The 18,699-nt window shown below is 33.5% G+C and overlaps 3 protein-coding genes across 4 annotated transcripts; 2 read left to right on the top strand and 1 right to left on the bottom strand.

Annotated features, from left to right (window-relative positions):
- The first annotated feature begins 2,536 nt into the window (after positions 1 to 2,536).
- Positions 2,537 to 6,905, top strand: LOC103853682 (protein NRT1/ PTR FAMILY 5.2). 2 transcript variants are annotated; one of them, XM_009130592.3, is made up of 5 exons: positions 2,537 to 3,251; positions 3,348 to 3,565; positions 4,407 to 4,972; positions 5,193 to 5,591; positions 5,850 to 6,905. In XM_009130592.3, the coding sequence occupies exons 1-5, from the start codon at positions 3,137 to 3,139 to the stop codon at positions 6,313 to 6,315; spliced, it is 1,764 nt and encodes a 587-aa protein (XP_009128840.1). In that variant the 5' UTR covers positions 2,537 to 3,136; the 3' UTR covers positions 6,316 to 6,905. The 2 variants fall into 2 exon arrangements, with proteins under 2 accessions (XP_009128840.1, XP_009128841.1); XM_009130593.3 differs by lacking the exons at positions 2,537 to 3,251; positions 3,348 to 3,565 and adding an exon at positions 3,611 to 4,318.
- Positions 6,906 to 13,743: 6,838 nt separating this feature from the next.
- On the top strand, positions 13,744 to 17,336 carry LOC103853680 (protein NRT1/ PTR FAMILY 5.2). The gene is made up of 4 exons (XM_009130590.3): positions 13,744 to 13,878; positions 13,976 to 14,193; positions 14,697 to 15,262; positions 16,099 to 17,336. Exons 1-4 carry the CDS (start codon positions 13,764 to 13,766, stop codon positions 16,955 to 16,957), a joined length of 1,758 nt encoding a protein of 585 aa, XP_009128838.1. The 5' UTR covers positions 13,744 to 13,763; the 3' UTR covers positions 16,958 to 17,336.
- Positions 16,949 to 18,172, bottom strand: LOC103853681 (transcription elongation factor 1 homolog). Its single transcript, XM_009130591.2, has 5 exons — positions 18,007 to 18,172; positions 17,668 to 17,792; positions 17,511 to 17,581; positions 17,394 to 17,415; positions 16,949 to 17,303 (listed from the first exon to the last, which is right to left on the bottom strand). The coding sequence occupies exons 2-5, from the start codon at positions 17,778 to 17,780 to the stop codon at positions 17,132 to 17,134; spliced, it is 378 nt and encodes a 125-aa protein (XP_009128839.1). The 5' UTR covers positions 17,781 to 17,792; positions 18,007 to 18,172; the 3' UTR covers positions 16,949 to 17,131.
- Positions 18,173 to 18,699: the final 527 nt, after the last annotated feature.

The raw sequence follows: 18,699 nt of genomic DNA, 5'->3' as shown, positions 1-18,699 counted from the left end.
TTTATTAAAATTGTTTAATGTTAAGAGCTTTCTGAGACTATTTTCATTTTAGAGGTGTAGATCTTTTGATACATTTTTCTTATTTTAAATCATACTGTTTAATTTCAACGTTTATTATTTTCTCAACTTTTTTAAAACATTTTCATACGAATATTGAATTTGTGCTTTGGAATTCACGACATAATATTTTTATTTATCACATTTATTTAGATATAATAACCTTTGATCTCTTGTTTATATCATGAGAATATTTCTTTTATCATTTGTTTACAATTTTGTTTGTCGTATGTTATTTTCTGTTTTTCAAAAATTGTTCTTGAAGTATTCATTTTGATTATGTATTATTTTTTGGTTATAGGGTTTCATAAATTTCTTGTTAATTTACGTTGGTTTGAGTTTAGTGAAAAAAATGCATCACATTTACTCATTTTTTATTTTTATTTCAAAGTATAGGAGTTTTAAAAAGATAGGGCTTTTAGAATATTTTCTTACCAAACTTGGATGAAACTTTACAATGGCGCTATACATATCTTTATATACATGAGCTCAAACAATCTTGGTCTTATCTTCTATGGACAGCCTGTCTTGTGACCAGTGTTCAAAAATACGGCCTACGCGGCCGCCTATACGGTCGGTATACGCTATGCGGCTATATAACGTACGGAATTCAATGTTCTAAAATACGCTATGCGCTCTCTATGCGGTAACATGGACATATGTATGCAGTTAAATGAATGCAGTTAAGAGTAATTGAACCCAGCACCTCTAGCACTAGTAATTTCTCTTAGAACCACTAGGCTAAAGTCACTTTTTATAAATATGTGGCCGCGAAAATACTTATTATCGTGTCAGCTGGAAGCTCATGCTTCTTTTGCTTGTGGTCAGGGCCGACACTGAACTGACGTCAAGATGAAGATCCTGAAGTTAAAAACTTTGCTCCAAACAGTTTTGCAATGTTTCCAACCTTTATAACTTGATGCATATAATATATATCAAAATACATTTGTTGTACACGCTTTTATTAGTTTTGCTTTTAAAAGAAGGTATTTACAGTTATAAATGTTTTGTGCCAGTGAAGTAATGGTTGAAAAATCTCTATACATATGTCATTTTAAAATAACATCCAACTTCTATATATAGTCAATACATATGTCCATGTTATATTCTAGACTAAATATTTTCTCTCTTAAAAATTTAGAAAACAATTTTTTTAGTCTACAAGCAAATGTTGTAGAGCAAGTATGCATTATACAAAATAATATATATTTAAAATCCATACACAAAAACATAAAAGTTGTTATAGGCATCTTTCTGACACATGCACACTCCACTATGAATAAGAATTAAAAAAAAAACAGTATTGTCATCAAACTTTATCACAAATCCACATTTGTACATCTATAATTATGAGTTGGACAATTAGTTAATTTGATACAATACCAAAGTAAGAATAATCGAAAAACAATTATACCACCGCATACTAATAAGTAAGACATAACAGATAACCAAATTCTTGAATCTTAAAACAAATTTCAACTCGAGCATTTAGTGAATATCAAATTAATTAATATCCCGCCCGTAGGGCGGGCCGACCCTAGTTACTCATATAAAAATGTTTTTACAACAAAACAAATCGATGATATGGCTATTGAGTTCAAAACAAAAGAATTTTAGTGTCATAGATAGTTACAACAAACCATGTTATTTCCTACAGCGGGAGTGTTTGGGACGGATTGCGATGTAACAAATGGATCGCATCCAATGATTCTTTTAGAGAAAAAAACATTTACTCACAAGAATTGAGAGCCACAAAAATTAAAAACCACAAGAAAGAGTTTACAAGACGAAGAACGAAGTGGAGGAAAATTAGCGAGTCAGCCTGTCCTACGAATGTACTAGGAAACATCGTATTACTGCTAATTATGTTAAAAGTTTTTATTAACATGTTTTATGTAATTTATGATTCATGTAATATGTTACGTTGATTTGATATCAATAAAGTTAAGATGTTCCCAGTCAAAGAAGCTGCCATATTCCTTCATGACATCTGGTGCACTGTCGCCTCTTCGCTGGTCCCTCCTCGCACCCTGACCTTCTCTTCCTTGCCTCTGAACCCATTTTTGACATTCTTTCAGGTTCTCTGTCTCAGATCGTTTCGGGAGAGATCCCATTTACTCCGAAAGTAAAAATGGTGGATCTTCTCCTAGTTTGCTCATCTACTAGGGAATCTATCTGATGTTCAGGCAGATTTGTCTATTGATCTCGGTGTTCTTTGTGTTGCCATTAGGATTTCTTCCAATTTCATATTTTAAATTGAAATGACCGTCGGTAACTCTCTTTGATCTCCTGAAAATATGGTTGCAACCAGGGCCAGTTTTGAAGGTATCCATACAAAATATTTGAATGAAACCATTATTTTGTGGAGCCCCTAGTTTTTAAAACATCATATTATTTATATACATTAATATTTATATAATTATATATAAATGTAAAGATAAAACAAAATTTAAGAATATAAAGTTATTATGTATAAAATTTATAGAAATAGAGTTTGTGGTATTACGATAAATAAATATAATCATAAACTAAAAAGTATTAAGTTCACAATGTATTCAAACTAAAATAAAATAAAATAAAAGTATTTAACAAAGATATCATCAAATTTTAAATGAAACTATTTATTTTTTGAATAGGGCCCTTGATTTTTCCGGATCGATTTTGGTTGCAGCGGGTGATCTGCCACTGGCAGAATTAAAATGATTAACGTTGTGCATGTTTTCTTTTTGCCACGTAACTGAATATGTTTATATATGTTACACATGTATCTAGCTATGTTCTCACGTGTTGGGCTAAAAATGTACTATTTTACCTTTGGACTTTACGAAACAAAGAAGTTGACAAAATAATATTAAGTGGAATCAGAACCTCTTCCCCATAAAATTTTAAAATGGAGTGTAGTCTATTAATTTTCTGAACTCTCTCGGAGTCGGACGATAGTATTAATTACGTCGGAAGGTTGGCATTGTGTAGTGCATCATTTTCGTTTTCTATATATTAGCTCTAGTCACCCAAACATCCATGTTAGAAAAACACAGAATCTACCTAACAAAAAGAGATCTAGAGAGAGAGAGAGGAAATGGCATTACAAGAGGAAGGAGATGATTACACAAAAGATGGAACTGTTGATCTTCGAGGCAATCCTGTCCGGAGATCCCAGAGAGGTCGTTGGAAAGCTTGTTCATTCGTCATTGGTATTATTATTATTTCCCTTAATTTTAGATATAATATATATATGCTTAATTACAATGTATATATATGGTTGATATTTGGAATGTTAAAATGTTTAGTGTACGAGATGTTTGAAAGAATGGCTTATTATGGGATATCGAGCAATCTAGTGATATTCATGACTACCAAGTTGCACCAAGGCACGGTCCAGTCCTCAAACAATGTAACCAATTGGGTTGGGACTATCTTTCTCACTCCCATCTTGGGTGCTTACGTCGCAGACGCTCATCTTGGTCGTTACCTAACTTTCGTAATTTCTTCCGCTATCTGTTTTCTGGTATGTAATATTTTATCCTCTAACATATAAAAGAAAGAATACAGAAAAACTAACTAATATATTCTTTGTGTGGTGTTATTTTAACCAGTTATTCTGGAATATCAGTAAATAGAATATTTAAACATTGGATCACTTCTCGGCACAACCGTATGAATCATTCCCGTTATCCTCCAAATATTAAAGAATTATTATATATATATATATATATATATATAAAAGTCATATGGCCCTCTAAATTGTCAATTTTTTTAAGCTCGGCCTAAAAATATTTATAGTTTATTAAATCTCAGATCTAGCTCTGTATAGACAACAAAATGGTTGTGATTACGTGAACCCTGTGGTATGCCCAGAAACATGAATCATGAATATGATTTTTTTTTTTTTTTTTGGAAGAATGTTAAATTTTATTCCTCAAAAAAACCTTGTTACAAAAGATGCTATCCTTATATCAAACTAGAGTTAAAACTCTGTGCAAAGACTCCTATAAAGATAATCAAAAGCTAGTCACACTCTAGTACCAAACCTGAGTTGCAAAGCATCTTTCATACCCTTTGCTCATTTAGCTCTCAACACACTAAGTTTATTTCTCACCCCCTTATCGGTCAACTTCTTCAACACAGATATAGGCATTAGCTTCTCCCCATGCCTAACTCTGTTTCGTTCTCTCCATATTTCATATATTGCAATGTGAAACGCATAACGGAAACAGAAAAGCCTCTTTCATGGCATATTAGTGGTTAGAGTGTCAAAATGGTTAAAGTTTCTTAGACTGTATTGTTGCTACGTTTGAGAAAGATTAAAGCACGGAAACAACCGGTTTACTGAACTTTCTGAATTACAGGGGATGTTGGTATTAACATTATCAGTATCTATACCGGGAATGAATCCACCAGAATGTTCTACGACTAGTGCTGAAGACTGCGAACAGGCTTCAGTTCTACAGTTAGCGCTTTTCTTTGGAGCGTTATACATATTAGCGTTTGGTACAGGCGGTACAAAACCTAACATATCAACAATAGGGGCCGATCAATTCGACGAGTGGGATCCAAAGGAGAAGATGCAAAAAATCTCATTCTTCAATTGGTGGATGTTTGGTATTTTCTTTGGTACTCTATTTGCTAACACTATTCTTATCTATGTTCAAGATAATGTAGGCTGGGGCTGGGGGTATGGGCTTCCAACTTTGGGACTTGCTATTTCCATTTCTGTTTTCTTGTTGGGCACTCCTTTTTACCGCCATAAACTCCCAACGGGAAGCCCTTTCTTGACGATGGCTCGAGTCATTGTGGCTTCATTTCGGAAAGCTAAAGCACCAACGCCCCGTGACCCAACACGCTTCCACGAACCGTCTTCACTGGAGTATGAGCGGAAAGGCACCTTTCCGATCCACTCCACTCAAAGTTTAAGGTAGTGATTTTAGTATATCCTAAGTATGTCATAATGTACAACTAGAGTCAGTTCTGGGGATAGCGAGATGAACTATTTGCTTGAAGTCTCCAATTTTTTAGAAGTTAATATACATACGAAATTACTAACCAAATATTTTGTTATGCTTTTTAATAAACGGTCTAAAACCCCTCAAAATCTCAGTACCGACTATACAAATGTAACTAATGGTGTTTTGCAGGTTTTTAGATAGAGCTTCACTAAAAACAGGAACAACCGGCCAGTGGGATCTTTGTACAACCACAGAAGTCGAAGAAACAAAACAAATGCTAAATATGCTACCTACCATGGGCATAACTTTTGTCCCAAGCGCTATGATCGCTCAAATTAACACTTTGTTTGTCAAACAAGGAACGACTCTAAACACAATGATTGTCGGAAACTTCAGCATCCCACCAGCGAGTCTCTCCGCCTTTGGGACAGTCTCTTTCCTCGTCTCCATTGTCATATATGATCGAGTCTTAGTCAAGATAGCCCAAAAATTAACCGGGAATCCAAGGGGCATTACTTTGCTTCAACGGATGGGAATTGGTCTTATCTTCTACATCATCGTCATGACCGTCGCATCTTTCACCGAAAGGTATTAAGATTTTAAATAAAATAATTACTTTGCATAAATCTTTCATAAGTAGGGCTTATATCAACTGAATTCACACGGCCTGACCCGAGTTTTAGAAAATCATAGACACTTCTATGTTAATTTTAAATCAAAAAATCTGGACAGTTTGAAGTCATGCAACCTATAATACGTCTTTAAAATCTAGAAGTGAAGTTAGATTTATATTTTCTTGTATTGATAGTGAACTTCACAGTTTCGTACTTGGCATATTTGTTACAGGTATAGACTCAAAGTCGCTGCTGATCATGGACTCATTCACCAAACGGGAGTAAAACTACCATTGACAATCTTCGTGCTGCTTCCTCAATTCGTGCTTATGGGTATTGCTGATGCTTTCTTAGTAGTTGCGAAGCTCGAATTTTTCTACGATCAAGCTCCTGAAAGCATGAAAAGTCTTGGCACATCGTATTCGCTAACAAGTCTAGGGATCGGGAATTTCTTGAGCAGTTTCTTGTTGTCCACTGTTTCTAAGATAACAATAAAACATGGAAGAGGATGGATTTTGAATAATCTTAACGAGTCTAGGTTGGATTATTATTACTTGTTCTTTGCGCTTCTTAATTTTGTTAACTTCGCCTTATTCTTGGTTGTGGTTAAGTTTTATGTTTATAGAGCTGAGGCTACTCATTCAGTGAATGTGAAAGAAGAGGAATCAAAGGTGGTGGGTATCAAGGAGGATGAATAATATAAAAATATTGTTCATTTATACAGTTTTCTGTTTACTTTTAGTTTCAGTACATTTACTTCATATTTTCATTATATATAGATGTGTTTAACAAGAAAATGGTAATTTAATTCTTGGAGTCTTTGAAATTCACACTTTTGTTCTCCAACTCTTCAGTATGACATAATATCAGAAGTGTGTAATTTTCTTGGACGTCTAAAACTCTACGTTACGCAGTAAACATGCATCATTAGTCTACTTTCCCCAAATCTAACCCTAATCATTTTAAGTTTTATGGGTAACATCTCTAGAAATTTAGGATCTAGTCGATGATTTGTTGTTTTAACTTTTAACCAACGAGGAGTTGGTCTATTGGCTATCTAAAATATAATTACAAATTTAAGAGGAAGAATCAAATTAAATGCAATCTCTCTTATTAAAACGAAATATTCTCTTTGGTTCAGTTTTTTTTTAAGTTTTTTAAATTAAATATATTCTTCTATATAGTTAAACTCACCTTTAATTAATTACTATTCATCTCTTTAATTTAACTATTGTTACTATTTTAATGTTTCAGTTGCTAATTATAGAAAAGCTTTAAGCCAATGGAAGAGACAAATAAATGTAAATTTGGAAAAGTTAGTGGAGGAGCTTAAGGAAAAGGTGGAGGGTCTATATTTGAATGACGATGTTACTTTAAAGAAAATACAGATGTTCTAAAGGAACTATCTACTGTTCTCAAGGCATAAAAGATGTTTTGGAGATAGAAAAGTATGGTTCTCTGGTTAAGGAAAGGTGATAAGAACCCAAAATACTTCCATGTGCTAGTGAAGCGAAGAAGAGCAAGGAATAGTATCACACAACTCCTAAATGAAAATGGAAATATGGTGGAGAATGTGGAAAGATTAGTAGCCATTGCTACTAGCTATTTCAGGAAAATAATTGAATCTTCTAACCCGAAGGATATAGTTGATGCGCTAGCAAAGGTCTCGATAACGATTATTGGGGCAATAAATGAGGCCCCTACAGCACCAGTAACTGAATGGGAGGTTAAATTAGCGCTTTTCGCTATGCACCCAATAAAAACCCCAGGACTAGATGGAATGACAGTCTTCTTCTACCAAAAATTTTGGAATATTGTTAAAGAAGACTTAACTCGTATGGTTAATCAGTTTCTTTTTGAAGGAACAATGGCGCATGGGTTAAATGATACCAATATCTGCCTAATCCCTAAGACGACTAAGCCGAATGAGATGAAAAAGTTTAGACGTATCAGTCTATGCTATAAAATAATATCTAAGGTTTTATGCCAAAGATTGAGAAAGGTTCTTCCACAACGGATATCTGAAATTTAGTCAGTTTTTGTTTCGGGAAGACAAATCACAGATAATATCAAGAGAGCTCAAGAGATGTTCCATATGCTGAGAACCAAGCCAGGGGGAAGAGTTAAGAGAACGGCTATAAAAACGGATATGAGTAAAGCATATGATAGGATGGAATGGTCATTCATTGAAGTTGTCATGCGGAAGACGGGTTTTTCAGAGATATGGATTGATTGGATTATAAGATGCATCACCTCGGTCAAGTACAATGTTCTTATGAATGGAGAACCAAGGGGAAATATTATCCAAGGAAGAGGTTTATGTCAAGGAGATCCTTTGTCTCTTTTCATATTTATTCTATACACGAAAGCGCTCGTGAGCCTTCTTTATCATGCAGAGAACCAAGGGAAGATAACAGGGATGCGAGTCGCACGCGCTAGCCCTCAGTATCACACCTTCTCTTTTCTGATGATAGCCTTTTCTTTTGTAAGGCACAGCCTCGTGAAAGCGAAGAAGTTATGAAAGTAGTCAGAAAATATGGGCAAGCATCAGGGCAATAAATCAACTTTGATAAATCCTCATTACTCTTTGATAAGAGGATTCCAGCAAATGATCGACAACTGATTAAAAACACACTTGATATCCAAAACGAAGGGGGAATGGACTCCTACTTAGGAATCCCAGAGGATATTAATGGCTCCAAGTGTAAGCTATTCGCTTTCTTAAAAGAAAAACTACTACACAGAGCGATGTTTTGGATTGGTAGATGGCTATCAAAAGGAAGAAAGGAATTTTTAATGAAATCTATTTTGATAGCTCTTCCGACGTATGTCATGTCCAGCTTCTTGCTTCCTTTGGAGATATGTGAGAACCTTACAGGTGCCATTGCACAATATTGGTGGAGCTCAAATCCACCAAACCGGGAAATTCATTGGGCTAAATAGGAAAATATGTGTGCACCTTGAGAGGAGGGGGGAATTGGTTTTTACCATGATCTATGAATTCAACTTAGCTCTTTTAGCGAAGCAACTTTGGCGTCTTGTTCAATTTCCAGATTCATTAATGGCGAGTGGGAAAATATTATCGCCTGAGTCTGTCTTTGCGAATTGGTGCAGTGTATAACTCATCTTATGTGTGGACGAGTATTAAAACGGCAAGGAAGCTATTACTTTTGGGTATCAGGAGCAAAGTGCACTCAGGATATGAAATTAATGTTAGGCAAGATCCATGGATTCCCTCAACTCTAGCAAGACCGGCTCAGTCCAGGGCCCCAATAGTACATCCAAAGATGATTGTCAGTAGTCTTATTAATTTTGAATCAAAGGAGTGGGATGCTCGAGTAGTGGAACAGTATGTAGACCAAGAGGACATATCGATGATTCAGAGTCTAGCCATAGGCCCTACTCATCGACGTGATACCTTTTGCTGGAGATACACCAAAACTGGTCAATATACAGTCAAATCTGAATATTGGATAGCTACAAATATACTGACAGATGTCGACGAAAAAGAAGTTCTAGAGCCCAGTATAACCAAATTTCAAGTCTTTGTTTGGAAACTGAATGCACCACAAAAGATTTGTCATCTTATATGGCAATTAATCTCATGACAGGTAGTGGTCACAAGGAATCTGGTACGTCGCAATATGCGATTGGATAACTACTGCCCAAGATGTGAAGAGCCAGAAGAAACTATTACTCATGCGATCTTCGAATGCTCACCGACCTTACAAGCATGAGCACTATCTTCAACACCATCAAGCTCTCAAACATTCCCTATTTCGAGTAACTACGCCAACATGGATTATCTATTTTTGAAGAAGAATAATATTTATGGAGCCATAAGATGATAGAGACCATTATCCTTGGATAATTTGGTATATTTGGAAGGCTAGAAATGATAAGCTATTCAGAGGTATAGATAGGGACCCATTGGAGCTTGTCAGATATGTAAAGAATGAGTGTGAGGCCTGGTACAATGCAAAGGATACTATACATGTTCCTCTACATGCACAAATTGTTGAAGAAACACAAGCCTTAAGTTTGGGTAATATTTGTATGTTGGATGGTTCACGGACCTTCACGGATCAATTCAGTGGAATTAGATGAGAGTGGAAGGATAACATGGGTCCAACTTATGGGGACACATAATTTAAGGAGGTGTGAGATAGCACTACACTCTAAACTGGAAGCGTTAAGATGGGCAATTGAGAATATGCTACAACACTCGACCTGTCAGAGATTTGGGACAGATTGCAATGATAGTAGGCCCACAAGTTTGGCCAAATTTTTCAACTCAGCTGGAGGTCATTCAAATTTTCCAGATGTGTTTTCCAGACTTAATCCAAAAGCGCAAAATGAAATTGATGATTCACTAGTTAAGAATATCCGTTCTTTTCATAGATCTTTTTACTTTATTGGTTGTTTTATTCATGTTTAGTTATCTAGATTACATCAAATTTGATTAGTAAAATAACTGTTTGTTACAAAAAAAATATATTATTATTTGGGCTTAGAAAACGTAGACAAACTATTTTAGAAATAAACATGTTTACATATTATGCAAATAAACTCCAATATCTCTCTTATTAAAACATAACTTTCTTTTTGGATTCAACTTTTCTTTTATAAATTTTTAAATTAAATATAATCTTCTACTATACAGTTAAACACACCTTTAATTTGACTATTGTTACTATTTGGGTTTAGAAACGTGTGCTAACTATTTTAGAAATAAACATGTTATAATAGTATGCAAATACACCCGAATATTACGTGAAAGCAGTGTGCAAATATGTTGGGTCCAATAGATTATGTCATATTTATGATATACGAGAGTTAACATTATGACATCTCCATTATTTAAAATCCAAATCAAAATAATCATGTTTGTTAAAAATATATATAATATCGATAGGGTTATAAAGTAATTGTTCACGTTCAAACGTTTTCAAAATTTAATAAAATTAGTAGTACTAAAATTTCCAAGTTAATCTTTTTTGTCCATCTGTCGACAATTATAATGCTATGAAAATACACACATAGTATGATTTTAACATTGGAACATAAGAGTATACATACATAATCTCTATTAAAATAACCGATAAATTATGTAATATTTTTTTTATTATGTAATAAACAAAAAATTCAAAACACTAGCTCATAACTTTGTGTTATAACTAAAAAACAACCTGCTTTTTCAAAGTGCAGGTCATGATATAGTTAGCAGAATTAAATTTGAAGATAATTTTTTCTTTAAAAAAAACGAGAGAGCAAGAGAGATAGGACCCTAGCAACCAAAGCCGCTGTCATCCCGACTTTTGCTCTGGCGGTTGATGCTTCTCACCGCTGCCGGAAGCAGTATCTCTTCCTCTCCTTTTACTTCTTTACGGTACTAATCTCGGTATCTCGACATCAGTGTTAGGAGCAGCTTCGGACCTGAGTTTTTGGAGTGATTCAGATGGGTTATTCTGTCGGATCTCGGTGCCCTAGTTCGAATGGAGATTAGATGGATGCAGGGCTTGTTGGTTTCACTCTGGTAGTCTTGAGCTTCTCTGTAGGGCTCGGTTACAGGTGAAGTTCGGTGGTCTTGGTCAGAAGAGAGAAACTCATGTTTATGGCTGTTTATAGGATGTCTAGGTTATGTTCATGTGTTAGTCTTTAGTTCTAGAGAAGCGGTTTTGAGTGGGTTTTTGGTGGTTGCGAGGTTGTGGTTCTTTTCTCTATCTCTCTTGTTTGTATGGCCGAATATTATGTCTTGTTCGATTGTATTTCAAATGTTTTAATATAATCCTTAGATAAAAAAGAGAATTTTTTTTATTATATATTTTCACACATATAATTCACACTTAAAACTTATAAACAAAAATATAAGCAAAATATTAACTAGTTACTATAATTTAGTTTTTTTATTAATATGCATCAGAAATTTAGCTATTACTCACTTAACCAGCTTTGGTTAGAAAATAAATTAAATATTTTTAACAATTTGAAAAGAAGTGTAAGAGAGTAACAAGTAACCAATGTAAACAAATAAAAATACATTTTCGGGTTCAATTATTTTTACTAGATAAAAATTTACAATAAATTAAAATAAAGCCTCAAGATAGTCGGTGGATATAATTCAATCAAAATTTTGACCATCTCTCATGTAATTTGCTATTTTCTCAAGAATATAAGAAATCTTTAATATAAGTGTAATTAACTTTGATATATTCTTCTAAAATAATATTTCTTTATATTTCAAATAAAAAAAATGTTATTTATTTCCCTAAATATAGAGGACAGAGTAGAGGTCTATATTTTATAGAAAGAAATAAAGATAGATTAATTAGAGTACTCTCAATCTAATAACGTCACTTACCTAGATATTTGAATCATTACATATATTTTGCTTATATTTGTTTATACCGTTTCCTTAATTATTTGGTGAATCCTCTTGTTTGGGTGTCTTGTTCTTCTGATCTAGATTATACTATGTGTCTGTAATATAGCCTTTGGTTTAAAAGGCTATGTTTCTTTCTCAAGAGAATTATGTTGATTCTGCGGGTTAATTAGACATATATTCTGGTGGCTTTATCTTTTGAGGGGTTCTTGTAACTCGCTAGCTATTTTATTCTGTAATTTCCTGTTTAATTATCATTGTTATGTGTTACAAAAAAATTTACCATCGTTATATTTTAGAGAAAAATGACGTGATTTTTATTTAGTTTAATGAAAGTAAGATTGGAGAAATATAAAAAAATAAATGTAGTAATATTTTTGAAATTTAATGTTATCATATCTGATCAAGTGTATGAGTGCACAACATCACTAGTTTTTAAGTTCCATAACATTTAAAAATAGAAAAATAACAAAAAGTAAAATGAAGACCTTCTGTCATATGAGACTTTGCTAAATCTGAGAAAGGCTGATTTTACATGTGTATATGTTGAACAAAAAGTTTTCATGCGCCATGCAAAAATAATAATGTCAAAAAAGTACATTTATAATAATTATTTTTATATTTTAACTTTAACAGTTTGAAAGAAATAAGATCATGAATGTTTTATTTTTTATTTATTTAATTTAAATATTTCAGTATGATTCTATTTAAATTTCAAAAGAGTTAAGATTAAATTTATAAAAATATATTTATATCATATTGTATTTAATGATTACTTATTTTAATATATTTCTTACCACCAAGTTTAAGTATATATATAGTGAAATATAAATTCTAATAAATATTGGATTTTTGTTTGTTTTAGTTAAGTACATTAAATTGGAAAAAAAATTGTACTTAATGAACTGATAAATTTAAATAAAATTTAATCGCTTAACAATTAAAAATTATTTGATTAGTATTGTTTTAGCTTTGTATTTCTTGATACACACTTACAATTAATTTTGGTAAAATATATATGGGTTATACAAAATGTGATATGTAAATTGATGTGAAAAATTATATTGGTAATTATAATATAGCTTATTTTTATTTTTGTGATAGAAAATATATATTTATTTAATGGTGAGATATAAGTTATTAGTTATTAATATATTTTAATATTTTCCAAAAAAATAAAGATGTTTAATGGTGATACAGGAATTAATAGTTATTACCATATTTAAAATAAATTACAAAATTTATTTGTATAAGGAAAATTTATACATGGCACAATTAAGTTGATATCATATTACATTTTGAATGTGGTGATAACACATATACAATTTACTTCACAAATAATGTTTAGGGAGGGTCAAAGACAAATTTGTTAGAGATTTTAGTATAGTTTTCTTCTTCTAATATATTAAAATATATTTTAAAGACTCATTCTGATCTCTAAGTGATAATGGTGCGCTGACACCTGTTAATAACATTTTATTGTATGTTTAGTCAAAATCATTTTATTGAGACTTTAGTATTTTCAATAGTACTTTTAGTAACATAATATTGACCAATGGTTGTTTCCAAATAACAATCCTGAATTAATTGTATAAGTTATGTGACTCATCAAGGGTTAATGATTACTCAGCAATTTATGTAAAGATTATGATTGTCCAAGTGTCTCATTCCCTCATTTCCTCTCTCTACATATACATATATAATACATGAGACCAAGTAACAACTCTCGAACAAAAAAAAGATAGAGACAGAGGGAGGGAGGAAATGACATTACAAGAGGTAGGAGATGATTACACAAAAGATGGAACTGTTGATCTTCGGGGCAATCCAGTCCGAAGATCCCAAAGAGGTCGTTGGAAAGCTTGTTCTTTCGTCATTGGTATGAATTATAATTTCCCTTATTTTTAGATATCTGTGTATTATATGATTAATTACAATGTATATGTGATTGATATTTTGGAATGTTAAATGTTTAGTGTACGAGATATTTGAAAGAATGGCTTATTATGGAATATCGAGCAATCTAGTAATATTCATGACTACCAAATTGCACCAAGGCACGGTCCAGTCGTCTAACAATGTGACCAATTGGGTTGGGACCAGTTGGCTAACTCCAATATTGGGTGCTTATATTGCCGATGCCCATCTCGGCCGCTACATTACTTTTGTCATCTCTTCCGCTATTTACTTCTTGGTACGTATAGCTTTTCTTGTTACGTGTACGTGTATAGTTTTGATTTTTTTTTTCTGAATTGATATATAGTTTTGATATTAAATAGTATAATTTATAGAATATACTATATTCCCCTATATTTTATCAAACAAACTAAATAATCCCCCACGAAACCTTCATAACCTACAGCATGAAACAAACGTGCAATGCTTGACTGTATGTAGTTGGATCGTAAAGATTTTGGTCAACAGTTGATCTTTTGAAAGATCAATACATAGTTTATTAAATTAATTTATATTTCATTCAAAAAAAAATGATTGTCACAATCAGTTTATTGTATTTTACCAAAAAGACATCCTATGAGGGTGAAACCATAACCAAAATTAAAAATAGTTGAATGATTAATGAATACACCGGTGACTTTAATAACGTCGTGCCGTCATGACCGGTTTATATAATCATCAATAAGATTACACCGGTTAACTTCAAATCAATTTAACCGTTTTTGTTTGTATCATTCCCAGGGAATGGCGTTGCTGACATTATCAGTATCTCTACCGGACCTTAGGCCACCGACATGTACGAAGACCAATGTTGAAGACTGCGAAAAGGCTTCGGTTTTACAATTAGCCGTTTTCTTTGGAGCGTTATACATATTAGCAATTGGTACAGGAGGCACCAAACCAAACATTTCTACAATAGGAGCAGATCAGTTCGATGTCTTTGACCCAAAGGAGAAGATTCATAAACATTCATTCTTCAATTGGTGGATGTTTAGTATCTTCTTTGGTACTCTCTTTGCCACAACCGTTCTTGTTTATGTTCAAGATAATGTAGGATGGGCCTTAGGTTATGGGCTTCCAACATTGGGACTTGCGATTTCCATTATCATATTCTTGGTAGGTACTCCGTTTTACCGCCATAAACGCCCCATGGGAAGCCCATTCACGAAGATGGCTAGAGTCATTGTGGCTTCACTTCGTAAAGCTCAAGCGCCTATGTCACGTGATCCCACATGCTTCCATGAGCTCCCTCTGTTGGAATATGAGAGCAAGAGAACATTCCTAATCCATCCTACAAGAAATCTAAGGTAACGAATGTGTATTTGGTCCGGTTCGGTTAGGACATTCATTTTGGATATTTATTTATTCGGTTGAATGTAGGCATGTATGTTCGGGTTTGAATCGGATTTTTGGGTTTACCCTTCCAGGTTCCATTTAGGTCTCATATATGTTTGTGTCTAATTTGTTTACTAATACTTTGGTTCATATATGATTTATAAATTTGCTTAAGATCTTTTTTGGATCCAAACTCATTTCGGATTCAAATAATGTCATATCATGTTTTAGATATCATATTAAAATAAATACTCCTTCCGTTTAAATTTAATTGCCGTTGCAGAGTAAATTTTTCGTTTCAAAATAAAAGTATCATTTTAAAATTTTAATACAAAATTATTTAATATTATTTTTTCAGTTTATTTTCTATTGGTTAAAATATTTAGGTGTATATATGTTTTTATTATGAAAATATACAAAATTAAATATTTTCTTAATTTGTGTGCATAAATCTAAAAAACAACTAAAATAAAAAGGAGGAAGTGTAAAATTAAGTATTCAAGTACTTATTTAGGATACCAACCTGGTTTTTTAAAGCATGTTTTCGGGTTTCTTTCGTATTTTCAAACTTTTGAGTTATTTAGGTTTGATCAATATAACAACACTTCTAGTTCAGATATATTTTTATATCACCTTACATAATCTATTTGGGTACTCTTAGAAGTCTAATCGGACATGGAAGTTTTTTTGTTCGAATTATTTTTGAACTTTGGGTTTCAGATTTTTTTTGCACAAGCCTAGTTGAATGAGTTTCTTTTTGTTTGGTTACATTCATTAGAGTAAAGATATAACTATATATGTGTTGCAGATTCTTAGACAGAGCTTCACTCAAGACCGGACCAACCAATAAATGGAGTCTCTGTACTACAACAGAAGTAGAAGAAACAAAACAAATGTTAAGAATGTTACCTGTCCTGTTCATAACGTTCGTCCCAAGCATGATGCTCGCTCAAGTCATCACTCTATTCGTCAAACAAGGAACCCTCCTCAACCGTCACATCACCAGCAACTTCAGCATCCCACCCGCAAGTCTCGTAGGGTTCACTACATTCTCCATGCTCGTCACCATAGTCATATACGACCAAATCTTTGTTAAGCTCGCCAGAAAACTAACCGGAAACCCAAGAGGCATCACATTGCTTCAACGAATGGGAATCGGTATCTTCCTCCACATCTTTATCATGATCATTGCATCAGTAACAGAACGGTATAGGCTCAAGGTCGCTGCTGACCATGGACTAGTCCACCAGACCGCTGTACCACTACCCTTGACCATTTTCGTGTTGCTGCCACAGTTTGTGCTAATGGGTTTGGCTGATACTTTCTTAGAAGTAGCTAAGCTTGAGTTTTTCTACGATCAAGCACCTGAGAGTATGAAAAGCCTCGGGACATCTTACATGACCACCAGTTTAGCAGCCGGGAACTTCATGAGCAGCTTCTTGCTTTCGACAGTGGCTCGGGTGACGAAGAACCAGGGAAGAGGATGGATTCTTAACAACTTGAATGAGTCGACGTTGGATCACTATTACATGCTCTTTGCGGTTATAAACTTGGTTAACTTCATCTTCTTCTTGATGGTGTCTAAGTTCTATGTGTACAGAGCTGAAATCACTGATTCAGCAAACGAAAAACAGGAGACAAAGGTTCTAGATAACAACAAGGAGTAAGGGAATGCATTCAGCTTCTTGATTTTGTTTTGTGTTTTACTAAATGTAACGATCACAAACTGGTCTTCTGTCTATCATACACTGAGAAAACAATACAGATTGTTCTTGTAATCTCCTCAGACAGATAGATACTAGAGTACAAAGGCAAGGACTTGCATGGTTTTTCGATAAAGATTAATCGTCTCGGTAGTTAAACTTCCTTTTGACAGACACACGGTCATCTTCATCATCTTGCTCTTCCTCTTCCTCTTCTTCATATACTTCTTCTTCTTCGGCTTCTTCTTCTTGCTCAACATCATCTTCCACAGTGTTAACCCTCTCACACTCGTCAATCCATTCGCTATAGCTGGCATCGCATATTCGAGCAAAGCAGATGATTTAGAAAAAAAGAGTGAAAGAACAAAAATAAGATACCGTTGCAACACATTGAACTTACATGTCTATAGCTTCACTCAAAGCTGCAAGAAACAAAACATGTAAAGTAAAAAACCAATTCTTGTACTGATAAAACAACAACAATGTCTTAAAAGAATTGAAAACATGAAAAAGAAACCTGTGATGGTGGTGCTAAAGCTTTCTTCACAGATTCTACAAGTTGCAATACCAATCATCTCCTTCATGTTACTGATTAAAAAAAAGCAGAGGAGTATTCAACATATACAGTTTAACAACAAGAGTTGAGTTCGTTAAAAGGTAAGAAAAAATCATACATTTGGCATTCGACACTAGAGCCGTGGTTGCAGAAAGGACAGCTAAAGACAGTGTCAAGCTTGTCCATACGCTTAGTAGTAGCAGGCTTCGCCCTTGACTTCCTCTTTCCCATTGCTTTAAGCACCTTTGGCCACAAAGCAGATAATCACAAAGAAGAAGAAAAATCAATACTTTATCATGAGGATACCTAATCTCAGAAGGATCAAAAGAAATCTCAGTAATTGCTGATTTTAACCTAATAGATAAACAAGTTACCCAGAAGAATTCGACGAATCTCAAAAGTTTGATACACAAATCTAAAGAATCGAAAAGCCCAATGAATCAAGAGATAGACAAACCTGTAACTCCGCAAGATCGATTCCTCGGGAAGAGCCAAATACGAAACCCTATAAGATAGTGCGACGAAGAGGTGTGATTTGGGGAAGAAAAATAAAAAGGGGATTGTTGCAACTTGATATTTTTCTAAAGACTCTCAGGAGCCAACGACACCGTTTTGTAAAGAAAAACATCTTATCCTTAATACAAATCACTTGGCGAATCAGAATCTGACACGTGGCAAAACTTAAAAAAAACTAAACAATCATTAAAAAAAAAACAGTTACTTAATCAATGAAAACTCCATGATGTCTATTTTAAAAAACTGTAACAATTTAAATCCTTAAATTTTTCTGATCAGTGAGGGGGCGACTGGTTTTTCCGCTACCACCCCGCAAACGCAGCTTTTGCGGTTGGTAGCGGTTGTCGGCGGTTTGTAACAATCACTCAAATCGCTCTAAACCGCTTCAAACCACTCTGAATCTCATAAATTCAAAAGCTGGCTCCAGCTAACGTTTACGGTTGCGGAAGGGTAAAAATTTTTTTTTTTTTTAAAATAATATATATACAAAAGTAAAAATATTTAATAAAACATTTAAAATTGAAATATGAAAATATTAAAATATATCTATTATATTTTAATTAATATTATAAAATTTTATAATAAAAACAATTTTAATAAATTTTAAAAAATTAAAATTATAACTTTCTAAATA

Source organism: Brassica rapa, chromosome A02 (assembly GCF_000309985.2).
Source record: "Brassica rapa cultivar Chiifu-401-42 chromosome A02, CAAS_Brap_v3.01, whole genome shotgun sequence".
Classification (NCBI taxonomy): Eukaryota; Viridiplantae; Streptophyta; class Magnoliopsida; order Brassicales; family Brassicaceae; genus Brassica; species Brassica rapa.
Note: the sequence above shows the minus strand (reverse complement) of the source record. Positions and strands in the feature narration are given on the sequence as shown.